The sequence below is a fragment of the Triticum aestivum genome, chromosome 2B (assembly GCF_018294505.1).
Source record: "Triticum aestivum cultivar Chinese Spring chromosome 2B, IWGSC CS RefSeq v2.1, whole genome shotgun sequence".
In the NCBI taxonomy this organism is placed as follows: Eukaryota; Viridiplantae; Streptophyta; class Magnoliopsida; order Poales; family Poaceae; genus Triticum; species Triticum aestivum.
This window is the reverse complement of record NC_057798.1, coordinates 38,336,981-38,360,035: the sequence shown is the minus strand read 5'-3', so window position 1 is coordinate 38,360,035 and position 23,055 is coordinate 38,336,981. Positions and strand designations below refer to the sequence as shown.

General features: G+C 41.5%; 3 protein-coding genes across 4 annotated transcripts; 1 reads left to right on the top strand and 2 right to left on the bottom strand.

Moving 5' to 3' along the window:
• Window positions 1-8,603: 8,603 nt before the first annotated feature.
• LOC123043334 (peptidyl-prolyl cis-trans isomerase FKBP19, chloroplastic) lies at window positions 8,604-11,638 on the bottom strand. 2 transcript variants are annotated; one of them, XM_044465752.1, is made up of 10 exons: window positions 11,361-11,638; window positions 10,592-10,702; window positions 10,065-10,150; window positions 9,929-9,979; window positions 9,774-9,854; window positions 9,603-9,647; window positions 9,178-9,233; window positions 9,019-9,094; window positions 8,831-8,937; window positions 8,604-8,745 (listed from the first exon to the last, which is right to left on the bottom strand). In XM_044465752.1, the coding sequence occupies exons 1-9, from the start codon at window positions 11,635-11,637 to the stop codon at window positions 8,839-8,841; spliced, it is 882 nt and encodes a 293-aa protein (XP_044321687.1). In that variant the 5' UTR covers window position 11,638; the 3' UTR covers window positions 8,604-8,745; window positions 8,831-8,838. The 2 variants fall into 2 exon arrangements, 1 of the variants encoding a protein (XP_044321687.1); XR_006419144.1 differs by lacking the exon at window positions 9,019-9,094.
• A 4,919-nt stretch (window positions 11,639-16,557) lies between these two features.
• On the bottom strand, window positions 16,558-18,058 carry LOC123043333 (uncharacterized). Its single transcript, XM_044465751.1, has 4 exons — window positions 17,785-18,058; window positions 17,411-17,473; window positions 17,185-17,270; window positions 16,558-17,019 (listed from the first exon to the last, which is right to left on the bottom strand). Exons 1-4 carry the CDS (start codon window positions 17,898-17,900, stop codon window positions 16,982-16,984), a joined length of 303 nt encoding a protein of 100 aa, XP_044321686.1. The 5' UTR covers window positions 17,901-18,058; the 3' UTR covers window positions 16,558-16,981.
• An 11-nt stretch (window positions 18,059-18,069) lies between these two features.
• LOC123043332 (G-type lectin S-receptor-like serine/threonine-protein kinase LECRK2) lies at window positions 18,070-20,744 on the top strand. Its single transcript, XM_044465750.1, has one exon. The coding sequence runs from the start codon at window positions 18,070-18,072 to the stop codon at window positions 20,518-20,520; it is 2,451 nt and encodes an 816-aa protein (XP_044321685.1). The 3' UTR covers window positions 20,521-20,744.
• Window positions 20,745-23,055: the final 2,311 nt, after the last annotated feature.

Sequence of the window (23,055 nt, the reverse complement as noted above, 5' to 3'; positions counted from 1 at the left end):
AGATTCGTTTGTGTCTCTCAAATTGTGTAGATCATTGGGCTTGGCACTATGAGAAGACATGCTCCTTTTCACTGTCAGATCATGTTACAAGTTGCTCGTTGACACAAAAATTCAGCACGAAGCTTGGATTAATGGTGAAATAGAAAACTCAAGCTTTGAGCTACGGGAGAGGGGGTGGAAGCGTCTTTGGAAAACAAAGGTTCCGCTGCAAATCCCCATGTTCGCATGGAGACTCTCTCGGTCTTCTCTAGCGACGGACGAGGTGTGAGCTCACCAAAATATGAAGCCATCTCCGGCCTATACAATCTGTAATATTGCTAATGATACTTGGAGTCATTCACTCCTCGACTGTAACATGGTGGAAAGTGTTTGGGGATTGAGAGATGATGATTCTTCATTGCCGATCTATGGAGATACAACACCAGATGCAAAATTATGGCTCTCCAGGTAGAGTGAGACGCTGAGAGTGAGAAGTTCATCGAAATCCTAGTTACTCTGTGGGCTATTTGGTAGGCTCGGAGGCGCATTATATATGAGAATGAATACCAGACTCCACTCTCGAACCACACATTCATAACCAGATACAGTGAACAGATTACCACACTCGGAACGGCTATGCAGGGGCCAACACCGATCAGACACCGGGCAACGCCACGATGGATTCCTCGGTTACAGGGGTTCATGAAACTAAACGTCGATGGAGTAGTGGCAAACAAGATAAACCAAGGGGCAGTAAGGGTCGTTTGTCGTGATGAGCATGGCACGTTCCAACGAGCATCAACGGTAACGTATGCTGGGATCACGCACCCTAAACTACTAGAGGTCACATGGGAAGCCGTTTCTTTGGAAGACGACCTAGGCCTTTATAAGATTGACATATCATCAGACTGTCCGAGAGTCATCCGGGAACTTGAGTTGCCAAAGAACTTCGGAGGTCACTACATGGTTCTGCATGACATCAAGGAAATGAGTAACTCTTTCGGGTCATGCAACTTCCACCACAAGCACTGCAACAGCAACACGGAAGCACAGAGATTAGCAATAATGTGTTCTCCCTTCATGTGGGATGATACGTTTGGCTAAAATCTCCTCCAGAAAATGTGTGTATCCCTGTAAACTTTGATACTACATAATAAAGTCGCATTGTTTCATCTATAAAAAAAGCAGACACAGGCTGCCCGCTGAATCTCTGCTTACGAACCTGTGACAGCTTTGCTACAATTTCAATCGGATGAACCTAATAGAAAGGGCCACAATTCAGAAAGAAATCCGCCCCACATCTCACCCCTACAAGATGTGGAGATAACATTTTCTGGAAGCAGAATATGACATGGGAGTTTGAAAGGTGAACCGTGGGCAAGTCATCAAGTAGTTCCTAGCTACAAAAATAGCCGATGTGCTGCTACTTTTCCTGATCCTTCCCAACCCCATAGTATGCTTCGATAGAATACCAAGTCCTTGTTCATCTTGTAGGAGTAACAAGCATAGAGTATTGCGCTGGCACCATTGGAAAAAGTGTGGCATATATATTGATATGCCACATACAATGTAGGCCACGTCTCTAAATTAGAAGAGTAATGTGCTTGACTCATAAATATGACAGGCTGATGTATCTTGAGTAGCACATGGTCATTATGGTACTGGAGTGTTGTGCTTGTGTTCAGTGGTGGCTCTCAGTGAGTCAGTAGGAGGAGTTCCTGGAAAGGTATTTGCTATGTGTATAAAAACACATGTATTAAAATTGAAAGCGTGAAACAAGTGTGAACAAATGTGCAAATTACCTTAAAATTAAGACACTAATTAACAACTTCACCATTCAGGCAAAAGGATCACCTACTCATGAGTAGGGCCATATGTGGACCAAGTGAAAAGGTTCCAAAGCTATAACCCAAAAATATTTAAACCCAGGAAGGTCAAAACTAAGGTCACCCATCTCAAGAGAATACACGAACAGTTATCCAATGCCCCCTACCCATGAGAACTCAAGCCACACTGCGAAATTTCCATGGTATTCGGCGCCAAAAGAAAGCCATGTTCTTACAACACAACTATAGTCAATTGTATTGGCTCCACAAAAATTGTTGCTGCCGACTTCACTCCCTCACTGCTGAGACACAGCGGTCGTCACTCCGTCGGTGTTGATGGTACAACGGCAACTGACGAGGACTCTATGTCCAAGTCCATGCATAGGACGGCAGCCCGCAACCTTGACTTCAAAGGTTATTCATGCATGTACGCGATGGCTCCATACTTAGTGTATCCTGCCAAGGCCAAAGGACAGAGACATTTTTATAATGGCGTCTATACGGCTGGAGCATACGGACAGGGAGTTTTTCTCCCTCCATGGATGGCGGTGTAATCTCTGGATAGGAACTGCCGCACCCTAGGTTGGATTGACTTATTTTTACTATAAAACGATATTTATTTTTGGGTCTGTTGGACTTGTTGGCTGTGTGCATCTCTCTATGCAAAGGCCAGGCATTTTTTCGATTTGGTTGTATGACCTCGATATATCAATTCAATGAAATGTCCTTTATTTTAAAAAATAGGTATATGATATATGCTGTTTAGACCACAAATTCAAATAAGAATAGTAATGTGCACGAGTCATGGGTGCGACAAACACACCAGGCTAATGCTATCTTTGGTAACACATGTACATCATAGTATTGTAGTGTTTTGTGTTCATTGATGAATGCAATGTTCTAAAGCGAAGTTGATACAAGGAGTTACTAAAAATCTCATTCATAGAAATTTAATGAGTGAGGGGCCCAAACATGAACAAATGTGTGACTAAGTATAAACACAACAAGTAAAAACTTCACAGGTTGGCACAAAGATGACCTAGAATGAATAGGACCTTAGATCAAATGACACGAGGTTTGGAAGCTCTGAATCAAGATCATTAAAGTTAGAGAAGGTCAAACCTACTATCACAATATATTTGGAAGAAAACTTAAAGCGGGAAAACTGAAAATTCAGCACAAAGGATCAAATGTTGGTTGCCGGCGAAATTTGGTATCTAGAAATCCAGTCCTCTCATTGACAGAGTTAAATGATATGGTTCGAACACAGAAATTCTGCAACAATGTCTCATGAAACAGCATGATTTCGCACACAAATTTGGGGAAAACGTATCTTCAGATTCGAGCGTAAGACATGCACACATAAGGGAGATAAAATAAAACAGGATAAAACACAGAAGAACAAATGACTATGAGATAAATTTTGCACTATACTTGCTGCGTTAATTTGGCAGATAAAAAAATACACACTGGAGAAAATATCAGGGAAAATCCACTCCGTATGCTTGATTCATGAAATTATAATTCAAAATAAACACAATTCGAGACAGTGTCCAGTCAAATTTGATTACAGATTATGGTCATGCCACAGAGGCTGAGGCTTTCAGCTCCTAGACATGGCGAAAAATTAAGAGCAAAAGTATTGAAGCTTATGTTGTTAGTTGCTCATGTTCTCTCTTGAGTGTATTATGGATATGTGGTTCCCTCTCTAACCCTAAGATATAGGCTTTAACATTAATCTAAGTAGTGTGCAAAAAAGGCAGGAAAATGCTGCATCCTTTTTGGAATATTACATAATTTTTCGTGTGGCGTAAGTTATGTGATGTAAGTATTTATCTATTAACCCAATCTAGGGAGTGTGAAAAAGTTGTCTAGTTCAAGAATGATAGGATCTATCTGGTTGCACTTAAAAATTCTTCTTAGTACTCCCTCAGTCCCAAAATAAGTGTTTTAAATTTGCACTAAGGTTGAGACACTTATTTTGGGACGGAGGTGCTATTTTTCAGTAACAACAAAATGGGTCCGCGATATCAATGTTTTTTGTTGATACTCAAGTATATGGTATATACAGTACATTTACATATCCAATGGCCATCAAAGGATTTGATTGCATGCTCAAACAGTATGCTCCTTTCCTCCCAATGGTTATCGAAATTACCCTGCAATAGCCCAAGCTTCTAACTTTTTATTCAGTTGAACAAGACAAAATGACAAGTAAGATTTACTATGGGGAAACGGAGGAACCTCGTATACTATTGACTTGGAATTATTCTGATAAGCTCAATGTCAAACAGGAGAGTTTTATCTATTAATCCTTGATTCCTTAGAACGAAATCTAGGGCTCTTTGTCCCTGTAGGAAAAATAAGGTGCCTTTGTTATGTAATCATCAAAATTATAGAAAAAAATCTATTTTATGGGAAATATATTACCGAAAATGTTGTTGGTTTTGGGCCTAACTTGTTCAAATCATTATCTGGGTATCCAATATCCGGTGATACTATTATCCTGGAGTGTGTGGGCATCAATAATATGGTTAAAAGTTGTGTTCATACGTTTAGAAATTGTGGTTACAGAAATGTGGGACTGACCTTCTAACTCCACCTAGCCGCATGCCTGTCATAGCCTCCTCAAAGGCTGGTATTACCTAATTCATGTTATTAAGAATGCTACTTGTCAGCAAGTAACAAATAGTAGAATTAGACTACACAATGGAGCACAAACTTCTAATTGTAATTAAGTGTAAGCGTTCTACTCACCCGAGTTTTAATGTTGTTGTTTTGATCACAGACAAAGTTACTTTGAAAACAGTAACTACCAATATATTTGAAGCGTTTAGATTGGATACTGGCAAGTTTTCAAATATATAATTTTGTGGTATGTAGAAATATATAATTACAGAAGTTATTTGTCAAAGTTGTATGTTGGAGATCATGCAGACGTCCAAAAATGGTAACCCTAAAGCCACACCTCCTTCCAATGGACACAAACATCATTCATCAGATTCGTTTGTGTCACTCAAATTGTGGAGATCTTTGGGCTTGGCACTATGAGAAGACAGGCTCCTTTTCACTGTCCAATCACGTTACAAGTTGCTCGTTGACACAAAAATTCAGCACGAAGCTTGGATTAATGGTGAAATGGAAAACTCAAACTTTGAGCTACGGGAGAGGGGGTGGAAGCGTCTTTGGAAAACAAAGGTTCCGCCGCAAATCCCCATGTTCGCATGGAGACTCTATCGGTCTTCTCTAGCAACGGACGAGGTGCGAGCTCACCAAAATATGGAGCCAATGATACTTGGAGTCATTCACTCCTCGACTGTAACATGGTGGCAAGTGTTTGTGGATTGAGAGATGATGATTCTTCATTGCTGATCTATGGAGATACAACACCAGATGCAAAATTATGGCTCTCCAAGTAGAGTGAGACGCTGAGAGTGAGAAGTTCATCGAAATCCTAGTTACTCTGTGGGCTATTTGGTAGGCTCGGAGGCGCATTATACATGAGAATGAATACCAGACTCCACTCTCAAACCACACATTCATAACCAGATACATTGAACAGATTACCACACTCGGAACGGCTATGCAGGGGCCAACACCGATCAGACACCGGGCAACGCCACGATGGATTCCTCGGCCACAGGGGTTCATGAAACTAAACGTCGATGGAGTAGTGGCAAAGACGATAAACCAAGGGGCGGTAAGGGTTGTTTGTCGTGATGAGCATGGCACGTACCAAGGAGCATCAACGGTAACGTATGCTGGGATCACGCACCCTAAACTACTAGAGGTTATCACATGCCGGGAAGCCGTTTCTTTGGAAGACGACCTAGGCCTTTATAAGATTCACATATCATCAGACTGTCCGAGAATCATCCGGGAACTTGAGTTGCCAAAGAACTTCGGAGGTCACTACATGGTTCTGCATGACATCAAGGAAATGAGTAACTCTTTCGGGTCATGCAACTTCCACCACAAGCAGTGCAAAAGCAACAGGGAAGCACAGAGATTAGCAATAATGTGTTCTCCCTTCATGTGGGATGATACGTGTGGCTAAATTCTCCTGCAGAAAATTTGTGTGTCCCTGTAAACTTTGATACTACATAATAAAGTCGCACTGTTTCATCTATAAAAAAAGCAGACACAGGCTGCCCGCTGAATCTCTGCTTGCGAACCTGTGACAGCTTTGCCACAATTTCAATCGGATGAACCTAATAGAAAGGGCCACAATTCAGAAAGAAATCCGCCCCACATCTCACCCCTACAAGATGTGGAGATAACATTTTCTGGAAGCAGAATATGACATGGGAGTTTGAAAGGTGAACCGTGGGCAAGTCATCAAGTAGTTCCTAGCTACAAAAATAGCCGATGTGCTGCTACTTTTCCTGATCCTTCCCAACCCCATAGTATGCTTCGATAGAATACCAAGTCCTTGTTCATCTTGTAGGAGTAACAAGCATAGAGTATTGCGCTAGCACCATTGGAAAAAGTGTGGCATATATATTGATATGCCACATACAATGTAGGCCACGTCTCTAAATTAGAAGAGTAATGTGCTTGACTCATAAATATGACAGGCTGATGTATCTTGAGTAGCACATGGTCATTATGGTACTGGAGTGTTGTGCTTGTGTTCAGTGGTGGCTCTCAGTGAGTCAGTAGGAGGAGTTCCTGGAAAGGTATTTGCTATGTGTATAAAAACACATGTATTAAAATTGAAAGCGTGAAATCAAGTGTGAACAAATGTGCGAATTACCTTAAAATTAAGACACTAATTAACAACTTCACCATTCAGGCAAAAGGATCACGTACTCATGAGTAGGGCCATATGTGGACCAAGTGAAAAGGTTCCAAAGCTATAACCCAAAAATATTTAAACCCGGGAAGGTCAAAACTGAGGTCACCCATCTCAAGAGAATACACGAACAGTTATCCAATGCCCCCTACCCATGAGAACTCAAGCCACACTGCGAAATTTCCATGGTATTCGGCGCCAAAAGAAAGCCATGTTCTTACAACACAACTATAGTCAATTGTATTGGCTCCACAAAAATTGTTGCTGCCGACTTCACTCCCTCACCGCTGAGACATAGCGGTCGTCACTCCATCGGTGTTGATGGTACAACAGCAACTGACGAGGACTCTCTGGTCAAGGCCGTGCATAGGACGGCAGCCCGCAACCTTGACTTCAAAGGTTATTCATGCATGTATGTGATGGCTCCGTACTTAGTGTATCCTGCCAAGGCCAGAGGACAGAGACATTTTTATAATGGCGTCTACACGGCTGGAGCATACGGACAGGGAGTTTTTCTCCCTCCATGGATGGCGGTGTAATCTCTGGATAGGAACTGCCGCACCCTAGGTTGGATTGACTTATTTTTACTGTAAAACGATGATTATTTTTGGGTCTGTCGGACTTGTTGGTTTTGTGCATCTCGCTATGCAAAGGCCAGGCATTTTTTTGATTTGGTTGTATCACCTCGATATATCAATTCAATGAAATTTCCTTTATTTTAAAAAATAGGTATATGATATATGCTGTTTAGACCACAAATTCAAATAAGAATAGTAATGTGCACGAGTCATGGGTGCGACAAACACACCAGGCTAATGCTATCTTTGGTAACACATGTACATCATGGTATTATAGTGTTTTGTGTTCATTGATGAATGCAATGTTCTAAAGCGAAGTTGATACAAGGAGTTACTAAAAATCTCATTCATAGAAATTTAATGAGTGAGGGGCCCAAACATGAACAAATGTGTGACTAAGTATAAACACAACAAGTAAAAACTTCACAGGTTGGCACAAAGATGACCTAGAATGAATAGGACCTTAGATCAAATGACACGAGGTTTGGAAGCTCCAAATCAAGATCATTAAAGTTAGAGAAGGTCAAACCTACTATCACAATATATCTGGAAGAAAACTTAAAGCGGGAAAACTGAAAATTCAGCTCAAAGGATCAAATGTTGGTTGCCGGCGAAATTTGGTATCTAGAAATCCAGTCCTCTCATTGACAGAGTTAAATGATTTGGTTCGAACACAGAAATTCTGCAACAATGTCTCATGAAACAGCATGATTTCGCACACAAATTTGGGAAAAACGTATCTTCAGATTCGAGCGTAAGACATGCACACATAAGGGACATAAAATAAAACAGGATAAAACACAGAAGAACAAATGACTATGAGATAAATTTTGCACTATACTTGCTGCATTAATTTGGCAGATAAAAAAATACACACTGGAGAAAATATCAGGGAAAATCCACTCCGTATGCTTGATTCATGAAATTATAATTCAAAATAAACACAATTCGAGACAGTGTCCGGTCAAATTTGATTACAGATTATGGTCATGCCACAGAGGCTGAGGCTTTCAGCTCCTAGACATGGCGAAAAATTAAGAGCAAAACCATTGAAGCATATGTTGTTAGTTGCTCATGTTCTCTCTTGAGTGTATTATGGATATGTGGTTCCCTCTCTAACCCTAAGATATAGGCTTTAACATTAATCTAAGTAGTGTACAAAAAAAGGCAGGAAATGCTGCATCCTTTTTGGAATATTACATAATTTTTCGTGTGGCGTAAGTTGTGTGATGTAAGTATTTATCTATTAACCCAATCTAGGGAGTGTGAAAAAGTTGTCTAATTCAAGAATAGATAGGATCTATCTGGTTGCACTTTAAAATTCTTCTTAGTACTCCCTCCGTCCCAAAATAAGTGTTTTAAATTTGCACTAAGGTTGACACACTTATTTTGGGACCGTGGTGTTATTTTCCAGTAACAACAAAATGGGTCCGCGATATGAATGTTTTTTGTTGATACTCAAGTATATAGTATATACAGTACATTTACATATCCGATGGCCATCAAAGGATTTGATTGCATGCTCAAACAGTATGCTCCTTTCCTCCCAATGGTTATCGAAATTACCCTGCAATAGCCCAAGCTTCTAACTTTTTATTCAGTTGAACAAGACAAAATGACAAGTAAGATTTACTTTGGGGAAAGGGAGGAACCTCGTATACTATTGACTTGGAATTATTCTGATAAGCTCAATGTCAAACAGGAGAGTTTTATCTATTAATCCTTGATTCCTTAGAACGAAATCTAGAGCTCTTTGTCCCTGTAGGAAAAATAAGGTGCCTTTGTTATGTAATCATCAAAATTATAGAAAAAAAATTCTATTTTATGGGAAATATATTACCGAAAATGTTGTTGGTTTTGGGCCTAACTTGTTCAAGTCATTATCTGGGTATCCAATATCCGGTGATACTATTATCCTGGAGTGTGTGGGCATCAATAATATGGTTAAAAGTTGTGTTCATACGTTTAGAAATTGTGGTTACAGAAATGTGGGACTGACCTTCTAACTCCACCTGGCCGCATGCCTGTCATAGCCTCCTCAAAGGCTGGTATTACCTAATTCATGTTATTAAGAATGCTAGTTGTCAGCAAGTAACAAATAGTAGAATCAGACTACACAATGGAGCGCAAACTTCTAATTGTAATTAAGTGTAGGCGAACTACTCACCCGAGTTTTAATGAAGTTGTTGTTTTGATCACAGACAAAGTTACTTTGAAAATAGTAACTACCAATATATTTGAAGCGTTTAGATTGGATACTGGCAAGTTTTCGAATATATAATTTTGTGGTATTTACAAATATATATGATTACAGAAGTTATTTGTCAAAGTTGTATGTTGGAGATCATGCAGACGTCCAAAAAGGTAACTATTAGGAACCAGAGGGAGTATTTGAGTAGTACTCAGTGCTTATTAGTAAATCACCTGTCCTGATCCAAACTTGAACTTGAAGAATTCTTTATCACCACCCTACATTGAAATGCAAAACGGGGGCATTGATCGAACTGAAGGAATAACTCAGTTTGTACTTCAACAAATATATATGCCAAGGAAGCTGCGAATCTTTTTTGGTTCATCTTCAGGCAGCATTTGTACCTCAAACGAACCACCTTTGGTCTTGTTTCGAGCTTCAAAAATGCGCCCGTAGTATCCAATTGTGTACCCATCCCAATCAATCTGATGGGCATTCACAAACCCAAGTCAACATCGTGGACAAATAAAGCTGAAGAACATACATGCAAAATACTCACCACTACTGTCTCTCCCTTCTTTGGGGATGGGCCCTCTCCAACCCGCAAGTCCTGTAATTCCTCGTGAGAATTGTGAACCTAAAAAATCTGAACTTTTGAGTATTATGCAGGAACCATCGAATGGCAGTGTAAGCACCTTGTATTGGAGGCCTGATTCTGTTTCAGTGTAATCTGGGTAACTCATTTTCGTCTTCCCATAATCCTTCCCACGAAGCGCTGGCACTATAATTGCAACATCAAAGAGTTACGCTTGATTGCACATTTTACTTATGAACACCTATATGAGTTTTGAACGGAAAACTAGACAACTTAAACTTTTAAATAGAAGCTCATTTAGCAGCAGTTAGCTATATATGTCAGCCCCCAGTACCTTCTTAAGTTGAAAGATTTTTCTGTAGTACCAAGAGACAAACCAACAAAATAATGTCTAATAAACATGTGAAAAACAAGGTATGACAGATCACGGACTTAAGGTAAAATTATTTTTAGTCTAACAAGTAATGTCTCTTCTACAATGTCATTGTAGCAGATTTCAGTAAACAAGCATTGATGATACCTGATACCTATGAGGTTTACAAATACAGGTTGAAACTTCAAAGGATGTGTTATAGTAGAGAAAAACCTGTCTATTTTCAGATGGGAGGATATTGATTGAAAACTCACTGTCAGTAAATTCAGCTTTTGCTGCTCCCTTCTCCAGACTGTACTGAAGGGAGCCAATGGTGAGACTAATTGCAGGAATCAACAGTAGTCTCCTTCTTTCTAGCATACCACCTGTAAAAAGGTAGTAAAAGAACAAAGCCAAGGTCAGTACCATTTGAAATATTGTCAAATCAGTAGAATTAATAAAACTAAATTTAGTTTCCAAAAGAATCCGTGTCCTGAAATTATCCCAGGGTCGTTGAAGACCACGAGAATCGTCTTATCAAAAGGCGTCTCTGCTCTTCGGCGGCTAGAGATCAAGCTTCAAAGTACAAGATCAGGAGCCCCAAATGATGCTGCCTAAAGAGGCCACAAATGACAATTTTGGGTTTCAGAGGACATATACATATGTTTCTTAACGACATATTTTGGTTCCACGCAAGTTGGATGGTCATTTGCTATTCAGTTCCGGATTGTTTTATTCAGAGTTTTTCCATCCATACAAATGTAACAGGTACCCTGATTCCAAAATACAGTTTACAGTTCTGTATTTTCAACATTCGGACAAACTACATTCTGCTTCTAAATCCTACTGGCCGTATTAACAATCACATCTTACAGAAACTTCACAGTCCTTGACAAGGGGCGCACCGCACTCAACACGGGCAATGCGCTTCAGTTCGACCACTAATCTTTGTAGACAGCAGTGCTAGCAAATCATCTAAACTAGGATCGACAAGTGCCTCAAACAATCTGCAAATGTCCATCGAAGCAAGCTAGAGCTGCTTACCGTGGCAAGAAGAGATGACCCGAGCACGGCGGCGGCGGCCAGGAGAGGAGGAGAACTCGAAGGTGGAGTGAGCAGGTCTTGTCCGATGAACAGCCCGCTTCGAGACGGACGGCGGAGCGGCTGGGCGGGGGAGGAGCGTCGCCTGCCGGCGAGGCGCCGGGAGGCCGGGACGGCACGCCGGGGATGACATGGGGACGGACGCGGGGAGCCACAGAACGGTCGTGGTGGGATAAGAGGTTGCAGCTACAAGAAACTCTGCAGTTTTGCAGTGTGGCATCCGACGGCCGCCAAAGAACCGTGGACCTTAGTCATGGTAATTTTCCTCTAAAACACATTTTTTTGGTTTTATTTTTATTTTTATTTTCCCTTTTCCTTTTTTTATTTTTCCTAAATGTGTGCTCTTTTTTAAAAATTGCAAAAAAAATCAAATTCCTGAACTTTTCATAATTCCTGCAATATTTTATTTTGCAAATTTCGTTTTCAAATTTTTTTGTTCAAAATTTCTGAACATTTTTCAAATTTTCGAACTTGTTTTAAAAATTCATGTGCATTTATCAAATTTATGAATTTTTTTAATTTAAGATTTTTTCCCAAAATTGGTGATTTTTTTTGAAAATTATGAATTAATTTTGAATATTTTCCCACAACTGAACGTTTTTCCCAAATTCATGATTTTTTTTCCTTTTCGACAGTGAATGGTCAACAGATTTTTCAGACTTTTTTCAAAATGCCTGGTTCTACGAATTTGTTATCTTTTTCTACTGCATGAATTATGTTAGGTTTTGTTCTGATCTCCTTTAGCTTCCCAAAGCTTCACAAATATGGCTTCTCACAGTAGCTTCTAACTCTAAGCAGTGATGGAAAAATATGTTCGGCTCGGTTTGCAGCTTTTCCCAGCGATACAGCCCAGCTGGCAAGGTTGTGGCCTGTTCGGGCTAGTTGGGCCGACTAAAGGCAGTCCAAATTGGGCCACCTACAGCAACAACGAGGGATCACGAGCCAGGGAACGAGGAGGATATGTCCCAGCGAGCGTACTAGTTATTTTTTTTTGAGCATCAGTACAGACACAAGCGCTCATATACACGCGCATACACTCACCCCTATGAACGCACACACGCACACCCTACCCCTATGAGCACCTCCGAGAGACTGAGCCGGCATATCATCTTGAAATTTACGAAGTCACCGTAGGCGCCTCGTCGTCAACGGGAACGTCTCTTCCCACTGAAAGCGCATCGCCGAAAATTCTGAAATAAATTCAGGAATAATGCGAGCATCAGGATTTGAACCCTGGTGGGTTGGGGATACCACTGTCCACCTAACCAACTCAACCACAGGTTGATTCGCACGAGCGTACTAGTTCGATGGCTTGACTTGGTGGTGGCAGTTCAGTTGTAATATTGACTAACTCCAGCTTTCCATATAGGTGGAGCTGGGCCAAGGCTGCTTCACGATTTTGCACTACCATTGAGCGTAGCTTTGAGAAGCCAGCTTCTCGAAGTCCAAACATCCAGGACAATTTCATCCGTGGAGTTTGTGAAGCGTGTAGCTGGAGGAGATCAGAACAGGTCCTTAGTATAGTAAGTATAGCGAGCAAAAACTGCAAAGATGGCGGACGAGTGAGAGGGCGGAGAGGGAATTGAGTCGCGGCCCACAAACTAGCCTACCAAGCGTGTGTTGCCCTTTTCGGCACCTGAAGTGCCGAATAGGACGTCTTCGAGTGGGACTTCCTATTTGGCGCCTTTAGCTTCGACAGAGCCTCTATTCCGCGCATTAAGAGCTAGATCGCTAGCCAGCGCTCACGCTATCGTCAAATGGGTCGACCAATTTAAATTGCTCCTAGAACATCGCTTGATCGCTCAACACACATCGGCTTGCATGTTCGACCCCTCCCACTGGTTCGACCATTTGAAAGAACCGGTCAACCGTTCACCGCTTGACCATTTGATGATTGAATTTTATGAAAATTTCACAGGATTCAAAAAGTTTCAAGTTTGGAAAAATATAAAAATGCTCATGAATTCAAAAAAAAAAATCCGTGAACATGAAAAATGTTTCTGAATTCAAATAAAGTTGGTAGATTTGAAAGAAGTTCACACGTTCCAGAAACTTGTACATGGTTTGAAAAAAGTTCATGGATTTAAAAAAAACATGGATTCAAAACATATTACTGGAATTGGAAAAAATCCTTGATTTAAAAAAAATTGTGTATTCAAAAAAGTTCAGAGATATGAAAAAATCACGAATCTGAAAAAGGTTTATGCATTAAAAAAGTTTTGGATTTGAAAAATGGTCATGGATTTGGAAATTTCATGAAATTGAGCAAAAGTTCACACATGTGAAAAAAATCGCGAAATTAAGAAAATGAAAAAAAAATGTTATACAACACCCAATGAATTCAACAAAATTTCATGAATCACATTTGAACATGTGATGGATGCGCTGTCAAGAAGTAAAATAAAATAAAATTAATTGGCTTTGCCCAAGGTGGAGGGGGTGTGCTCCGTTTTGCGGATTTGCATATAACTGGTGCTAAGGATACCAAATAGGATTTGGGCAAGCGTCGAGTGGGGCAGTAGTGCTCGCACGCAATCCTAGCGGGACACGACCCAAGTTATTGCTTCGCTTGGCCTGCCTCGCTTGCAATTCAGGGAATACTAGCATCTACTGGTTCAAGGAAAAATCAACCTCAAAAAACTTGTAACCTCAGAAAATGTTTGTAGATTTTAAGAAAAAAATCCGGATTTTTAAAAACTGCAAAAGTTTAAAATATTCATGAATTTAAAAATGATACAAATTGGGAAAAATGCAAAGTAATTAAAAATACTGATGATTTTTTAACACAAAAACTGAGTAAATCAACCTGGCAAAAACACAAAACGAGAAAAGAAAAATGGCCAGAAACTTTCGGAAACTTCACAAAACAGGAAGAGGGTGGAGGCTAATGGGTCGGCCTATTACAGCTTGTCACTCGAGTTGCACCTTGGTGCTAGATTTAACGTACCCAGTCATGTGGAGAGCAACTAATTGACGGATACCCCTTCACGGAACAAGGAGCGTGCCAGCGTGCGACATGGTGGGTCCCAGCGTCACCACATGTTGCATGCTGGACTCACACACAAGCGCATGTTTTTTTTTTTTGCACACATTTTTTGTGTTCTTTGGATTTTCAAATTTTGCATGGTTTTCCCCTAGTTTTGTTTTTAAAAGGTGTTTTTCTCTCGTGAAGTACACGGTGTTTTCCCCTAGTTGTACTTCTTGGTGAAGTATAGTTGTGCTTTCGTGTGAAGCACAACTATGCTTCTGACAAAAATGAAAAGCACGGTTGTGCTTCGGTGAAGCACAACTTTGTTTCCCCAACGTGAAAAAGCACAATTGTGCTCAGTACAGGTGTGTTTCGTAAAAAGTGAAAACAAAGTCGTGCTTCACGGCCGAAAAGTGAAAAGGCACAAAATGTGTTTACGGGTTTTTTATTATCTTTTTTGAAGTTTTTGATTTTTTATTTCCTAATTTTTTTAGTTTTGTTTTGGTTTCTGTTTTTTAAAATAGTCTGTCCAAATCAAATAACTTAGGATTTAGTTTTGAATATCTCGACGTGATACCCCGCAAAAAAAAGAATACCTCGACGCGAGAAACGCAACTGTGAAAACGACTCGTGATCTGAACGCATGGTATTAACCTTAACATGGGATCTACTTTCAAAGATCTTGACGCAAGAAACACAATGATGAAAATGACTCATGATTTGAATGTACGATTTAAGAGATAAAACATTTTGAAAAAAAAATCTACAAGAAAAAATACAAAACTACAAGTATCACACATGTAGTGTGTCACTTACTACCAAGGAAGATGAGAGTGACATTTGCAAGGGCCAAGAGGTACTGTTTTTAGTGATTTGGACTTACATGTCTCGGTTATGGCTGTGGCCCTTACAGAGGCCTTGGGCCTTGTGCGAATATAATACTTTTATTTTCGTAGGTGATGCGGTGGGCCTATGGCCACCGTCCACAAGCTCAAATGAAAACTGAATGTTCTCCCAAAAAATATGAATTCTGAATGAAAAAAAATGTTTTTTTAAATAACCACAAATCTCTGATACTTTCCAGGTTTTGGTCCCCCCCCCCTCAAATCTCAAATCTCTGGTACTTTTCACCGATTTTCCTTCAAGTATTTTCTTTAGTACGTCCAATTTGTAGACCACCTAGCGACGACTACAAGCACCGAAGCAAGCCAAAGCACGCCGCCGTCATCACCTCTCCCTCATCGGAGCCGGGCACAACTTGTTATAGTACATAGTCGAAAAGTTATCGTGCTAAGGCCTCATAGGACCAACGCACCAGAACAGCAACCGCCGTCGATGAAGATAAATCACGAATCTAACATACTCCCTCCGTGTGTGTGTGTGTGTGTGTGTGTGTGTGTGTGTGTGTGTGTGTGTGTAAGTCTTTTTTTAGAGATTCCAATATGGACTACATACAAATGTGAGTATAGATTCACTCATTATGTTCCGCATGTAGTCCATATTGGAATCTCTAGAAAGACTTGTATCTAAGAAAGAAGGGAGTACTGTTTACACACCTGTTATCTACTACTCCCTCTGTAAAGAAATATAAGAGTGTTTAGATTACAACTCTAGTGATCTAAAAGCTCTTATATTTCTTTACGGAGGGAGTACCTCCTTAACTAAAGATAAGACATCTTTTACGGTTCAGTTTATATCCATTTTTCAAAAACTCAAACGTGGAGCACCGGATTTGAGTGGTCTACACTCTACAGTGCCCTACTAACCGTAGCCGTGTTGACAGTTACTGCCCCATTATTCCGGTAGACCAATGGGGTCGAGTCATTGTGCCCCTGCCTTCACGGAAGCGCCAATGCAGTGTAAACACGTCACAGCCACAGCCACAGCCATCCTCCCAGTCATAGAAAAGGACTCGACGCGCCTCTGGCGGTGATCCCACTGGTCAAATTTTCTAGTGGTATACAGAAGAACAGTCAGACATCAGCCTTCTGTTCTTGTTCCTCATAAAGTGCTTGACAGGTGCCCAGCTGTGCCATGCCAAGTCAAGTCAAGTCAACGGAAGCTCTTGGATGCAGTGAGAAGCGAAATCAATAAAACATCATGATTTTCGGATGCATGAAATGAGAGCCATAATTGTGTGAAATTTTCTCCAGGATCCAGAGTTCGTCTGTATCAAGGGACAAATAAATTTCAGTGTTTTCTTAATTCCTCTAAACAAATACAATATTTCTGGAACCAGATTGGCACTTTTCATTTAATTAAATTGCACGATAATGGTAATTCGGTAAAGGTGAAACAGATATTCTAGAAAACTCAGAACAGTAGCAACTAGCAGTTTCTGTAAATCTGAACAAATTTCTTGCTCACAGGAAGATTTTCATGCCCATAGCCAGGTTGAAGTTTGATAGGCCATAGCTATTTTTCTGAACCAAGACTTGACAGGCCAGCAGGGGTAGAGGATGGAAATAGCAATCAGGAATACCTTTTTGCTGCTTTGTCTTGCTTTAAGTGTAACAGTCAGCACAAGAGAGGATCAGAGGATGAACCATACATCTTCACAAGCTTGTAACAGCAATTGACCGATTCAATCCCAGCCTCATAGACTATACATCTCCATACAAAATCCAAATTTCCCTACAAAAATGAATCCGAGTTTGCCTCAAACAAAGATGAAATCCGAGTTTCCCTAAAAAAAGGTGAAATCTGACTAACCATAAATTATTACTAGAAATTAAATCCGTTCTTCAGGAATTCAGGCGTGGACAAGGGGAATTGAGTGGTCTACCATGTTCCACTAACCGTAGCCATGTGCCGTGTTGACAGTTACTCCAACAATAATTTCCATTATTCCGGTAGACCAATGGGTCCAATCCTTGTGCCCCTGCCTTCACGGAAACACCAATTACAGCTTAGAAAAGGACTCGATGCCAAAAGATGCAACACGTCACAGTCAGATGCATCCTCCCCGTCATAGAAAAGGAATCAGATGCCATTGGTCACAGCTGAGCAGTTCAATGCCACTGACCTGTTGGTGGTAGACATTACCCTACTGTTCCTGTCCTCATTACAGTGTTTGGCCGATGACCAGCTGTCACATGCCAAGTCAAGTCAAGTCAATGGAAATCTTTGAATGCCATGAGATGCGTAAGCGAGAAAAATAGTCATAATTGATGGAACTTTTATCAGGATTTAGAGTTTAGACTGACGGAAGACGCCTTCTGTATCAAGAGACAAATAAATTGCAGACAGTGTTTTCTCAGTTCCTCTGCACAAATATTTCTGGAACCAGACTGGCACTTTCCATTCGAAACGTGCGTTGATGGCAATTTGGTAAAGACAAAACAATCATTCTAGAAAGCTCAGAACAGTAGCAGTAGAGGAAAAAGCATTCAGGAATACCTTTTTCTGCTTTGTTTTGCTTCAAGTTTAACAGTCAGCAGGAATACCTTTCTGTGCATGACAACAAAAATGTCACTGATAGGGAGAGGAATTGACCAATTCAAGCCCAGCCTCATAGACTGTTCCACACAAAATCCAATTCATGGACATTATTTTCCACCGTGCCGTACTGACGCCAAACTATTCCACGAAGAAGACGCGTGATGACTAGCCACTGTTAAGTGCCATACTCCAAGGGGCATAAGCTTGCTCTCACCAGTAGGGGCACCAACCAAAGCAAAAGCAATGGCACCTCACCACCCATGGCGCTTCCTCCAGTTCTTGCTACTGCTGCTGGGGGTTTCATCTGCTGCTGGAGCACAGGTGAACATCACCCTGGGCTCCTCCTTGACGCCCCAGGGGCCAAACAGCTCATGGCTCTCGCCCTCCGGCGACTTCGCATTCGGTTTCTTGCCAATGGAAGGTAACACCTCCTCGTACCTCCTTGCAGTCTGGTTCAACAAGATCCCTGAAAAAACTGTCGCTTGGTATGCCAAGAGCAGTCAAGACACACCAGTGCAAGTGCCATCCAGCTCTGTGCTGCGGCTCACGGCTGCTGGGTTGCTCTTGCTTCGCAACCCATCGGACGATGAAGTCTGGAGTCCCGGGGCCCCTGGTGCGGCCTACGCCAGATTGCTCGACACAGGCAACTTCAGGCTTGTCGGTGCAGATGGCAAACCAAAGTGGGAGACCTTTGACGTCCCGGCTGATACCATCCTTCCCACACAAGTGCTTCCTGTGGGTCAGCAGGAAAAGGTACTTAGAAGCCGTCTCATCCCTAAGGACTACGCCAATGGCCGGTTTCTCTTAGCTGTGCAATCTGATGGTAATCTTGTATTCTATCCAATTGCTGAGCCTACCACAAAACGGTACGATGCATACTGGGCATCCAATACAGTTGGGAACGGCTCACAGTTGGTGTTCAATGAAACTGGAAGGATATACTTCACAACGACAAATGGGACACAGGTCAATATCACTTCAGCAGGGGGGGTCTCAATGGGTGATTTCTTCAATCGTGCCACACTTGACACAGACGGTGTATTTCGGCAATATGTCTACCCAAAGAGCAGACATGCCGTAATAGTATGGGGCTTGAAATGGAGGGTGGTGAGCTCAATTCCCCAGAACATCTGCCAGGTGATAAGGGAAACAAATGCTGGCAGTGGGGCATGTGGTTTCAACAGTTACTGCAGCTTCGATGGCACCCAGAATCAAACAACAATATGCCAATGCCCAGAACATTACAAGTTCTTCGACGAGGAGAGAAAATACAAAGGTTGCAGGCCAAACTTTGAACCACAAAGCTGTGACCTGGATGAGGCATCAGCGGCGGCCAAGTTTGAGATGACTCCCATCAATGGTGTTGACTGGCCTCTAGCCGACTATGAGGAGTACAACCCCATAGATGAGACTGAATGCCGGAGACTCTGTGTGATTGATTGCTTCTGTGCCACAGCCGTCTTCCACACAAGCACAAATACCTGCTGGAAGAAAAAGCTCCCTTTATCAAATGGGAATATGGCGGCAGATGTAGACAGGACGGTTCTAATGAAGGTGCCGAAGAGCAACAATTCAGAGTCCCAGCTTAGCAGCAGCTCCACCAAATGGAAAAAAGACAAGAAGTACTGGATTCTTGGGAGTTCCTTGTTTTTTGGGGGTTCTGTATTGGTAAACATTCTCCTTGGCAGTATTCTGCTCTTCGGCACTTACTGCGGTATCTCCATAACCTCCAAGAAGAAACTTATGTCATTGCAATCATCAGGTAGTTCTATCTTGCCCCCAAAGATTTTCACTTACAATGAGCTGGAGAAGGCAACTAGTGATTTCCGTGAGGTGCTTGGCAGCGGTGCCTCTGGTACCGTGTACAAAGGACAGCTGCAAGATGAGCATGCGACAAGCATTGCCGTCAAGAAAATTGGAAAGCTCCAGCAAGAGACTGAAAAGGAATTCATGGTGGAAGTGCAAACCATCGGTCAGACGTTTCATAAGAACTTGGTCAGGCTGCTTGGTTTCTGCAATGAGGGAACTGACAGGCTGCTAGTATATGAGTTCATGACCAACGGCTCGCTGAACGAGTTCCTTTTCGGTGATGGTCGGCCACATTGGAGCCTCCGTGTGCAAGTTGCACTTGGAGTGGCACGAGGGCTGCTCTACTTGCACGAGGAGTGCAGCACACAGATTATCCACTGCGACATAAAACCACAGAACATCCTGCTCGACGACAACTATATGGCGAAGATTGCAGACTTTGGCCTGGCGAAGCTTCTTCGAGCCAATCAGACACAAACATACACCGGCATCCGGGGTACTCGAGGTTACGTTGCCCCAGAGTGGTTCAAGAACATAGGGATCACTTCCAAAGTGGATGTTTACAGCTTTGGGGTGATCCTGCTGGAGCTTGTGTGCTGCAGGAGGAATGTGGAGCTAGAGATCGCAGATGAAGAACGCTCAATACTGACTTACTGGGCAAACGATTGTTACAGATGTGGGAGGATCGACTTGCTGGTAGAAGGCGACGATGAGGCAAACTTCAACATCAAAAAGGCAGAGCGATTCGTGGCTGTCGCCCTTTGGTGCCTCCAGGAGGAGCCGACTATGCGGCCAACCATGCTTAAAGTGACACAAATGCTTGATGGAGCAGTGCAGATCCCCACGCCTCCGGATCCCTCTTCCTTCATCAGTTCACTTCCGTAGTGGCCTGCTTATTAACAAATAAGTTGTAGCATGAAGCAAGATTATGTAATACACGGATAATCTGCTACTGTTTTCTACCGAAGCTTCAGAATTAATGGTAAATGCAGTATTTCAGGCACTTGTGTTTAGCTGAACAAATAGCATCGCTGATGCATCTGTATCTTTTCTTTTTTTGCATAACATATGTATCTTCTTTCCGTAATGCATATTTATATGCTTATTTATATCCCTGAATCTGTTTTTGTCATACATTCTATACAATACTCCCTCTGTAAACAAAAAGAAATCATTCTCTACCCTTGAAGAGGGGTAGAGGTGAATACATAATACATAAGGTTAGTAACTAATAGATGTTTTCTATATCTACATGGTCTGGGCCACTGGCATGAAACAATCCTTCAATGTGCTGTTGATACGTAAGCAGTGAATCAAGAATTTTTTTTTTCATATATAGTTTGAAGAACAATGGCTACCTTGTATTTCAGGCACTTACGTCTAGCTGCAACGAATAGCACCGATAATAGTTGTTTATCTTTTTTATTTTTCAGAAAATGCATATGTATCTGTATTCATATGCCTGATTATATGTTTGATGAATCCATTTTAGTCAAACATTCCCATCAACTGAATAGTCAGATCTGAATAGGTATGGGCTGGTGTGGAAAATCCCATAAAACCTTGCTCATATGCAAGCGATGGATCAAGAAAAATGTTTTTACAAGCATAGTTTGACTAATTTCAGAACACCACTCTATTTATTCTCTATAAAAGCATATGCAAAATAAATACTCTGCACTGTCAAAATTCACAGGGTAATATTTCTGAAGGGTGATTCAGACAGTAATCGGCTACATTGGTGCATTACCTATAGTAAAACAAACAAACAAACAAACGCCTTCTTTCCGACTGATTGCCAGCAACCAGCAGTAAATTAGGGGGGGTAAAAATTTCACTAAAATTACTCACTGAATTTCACTAAAATTTTAGGGGGTAAAAATGCCCCAACGCCCAAATCGAGGGATTCAGCTGCCAGAAGCGGCAGCTGCTTCGCCTCTGATTCTCCGGCACGCACTCGACACACGGCGCAAGAAATCGAAATAAGAAAAAACAGATGGCAAGATCTCGGAACTCAGGAGCGAAGCGGCAGGGTGGCGGTCCTACAGATGGGGAGAAGAGACGTACCCAAGGCAGGGCAGGGCAGCCCGGCGACGCGCGGCCGCCGCCTGGTCGCATCCACCGGCGGGAGCGGAGCGGCCGAGAAACGGGGGTGGGATTTCTAAGCTGAGGAGTCCAAAGCAATTCTGAGCCGTTTGATTGGAGATTTTTGTTTGTTTTTTCCCCAACCAATCAATTAGCTAGAGTACAGAGCAAATGTCGGCCGTCCGATCCAACATGAAAATGAGCTACCGAATAAAAAATAATCTAAAGTGCCCGATTCAGTAATATACTCCTACATGTTTATTTTAGAATTCAGTAATATTTTAGAAACAGAGAATGTGATACAGTCTTGTGGGAACACTAGGCTCAAGAGGTTCGTTGTATTACCCTGATTGAAGATGAATAGATTGAAAGGTTTTTCCGCAAAAAAAAAGCTCAAGAGGTTCGTTGTCGCAGTGCGTGATTAAAGACCAAGAAGGTGGGTCGTGGGCAGCCAATTGAAAAAACGTTTTTCTTGTTTTTCTCATATTGTGAACGGACGGTTACGTAAACTGAAGCATGATGAAGTGGAATTCTGTTTTCTCTAAAATCTCAGGTCCCATAGCTAAACTAGTAATGGCAATTAATATCATGAAATCGGTGGAGTCGTGAAGGTCGTATCTTGGAGGAGGAAATATATATAGAGAGAGTTTTTTTTTCCTTTTCATGCAACTAGTTCTTCTGGAATCAACTCTCACTTTGTATATGTGACAGTGTGAGCCCATGAAAATCTTTAGTGCGTCTATTTCAGTTTCCATTTTTCCATTTCAGTTGCTTCATAGTGACGTTTGGACGTCTCCCGTTGCGAGTAACATGGGCTATCTATACTACTCGGTGATTTTAGATGATTATTCTCATTATGTGTGGATTTTTCCTCTTCGTCGTAAATCCGATATTTTAGCTGCACTCGCCGCCTTCTATTTCTATGTCACCACCCAGTTCAGTCTAGAGTAATAAATCTTAAACTTTCGATCTAAAATGAACAGTCTACGAATCTACAACTATTTTTACAAAAATACAGAACAACTTGTGGTTTTAATCGTTATTAGGAGGATATCAATATCCGCATCCGACCATGTTTCAATTCAGAGACTTTGACATTGTTGATCGCATTTCGATGCACTTATTTTAGGCTTTTCGACGACGTTTGTTGGATGGCAGGAAGTTTCCGTCAATTGTGAGAAATCACTGACATACTTATAGAGGTAGGGTGTGTGTGCGTTCATAGGTTTTATTTTTTTGAAAATCTGGCCAAACATTATTAGACTTCAAAGATAAACTGCATTCATAGGGGAGGATGTATGGCCATGTATGTGCGGGACTTCAATTGTACTGTGT

What these genes read in the sequence shown, in the direction of transcription:
- LOC123043334 (XM_044465752.1), bottom strand. Translation starts at nt 11,637, where the DNA reads ATGCCACACTGCAAAACTGCAGAGTTTCTTGTAGCTGCAACCTCTTAT. An exon ending in GGTCATCTCTTCTTGCCACG is followed by an intron (nt 10,703 to 11,360) that starts GTAAGCAGCTCT and finishes ACCTTTTTACAG; the next exon opens with GTGGTATGCTAGAAAGAAGG. An exon ending in CAAAACCAACAACATTTTCG is followed by an intron (nt 8,938 to 9,018) that starts GTAATATATTTC and finishes TTTTTCCTACAG; the next exon opens with GGACAAAGAGCTCTAGATTT.
- LOC123043333 (XM_044465751.1), bottom strand. Translation starts at nt 17,900, where the DNA reads ATGAGGCTGGGCTTGAATTGGTCAATTCCTCTCCCTATCAGTGACATT. An exon ending in GCAAAACAAAGCAGAAAAAG is followed by an intron (nt 17,474 to 17,784) that starts GTATTCCTGAAT and finishes GGCATGTGACAG; the next exon opens with CTGGTCATCGGCCAAACACT. An exon ending in GTAATGTCTACCACCAACAG is followed by an intron (nt 17,271 to 17,410) that starts GTCAGTGGCATT and finishes GTTTCCGTGAAG; the next exon opens with GCAGGGGCACAAGGATTGGA.
- LOC123043332 (XM_044465750.1), top strand. Translation starts at nt 18,070, where the DNA reads ATGGCACCTCACCACCCATGGCGCTTCCTCCAGTTCTTGCTACTGCTG.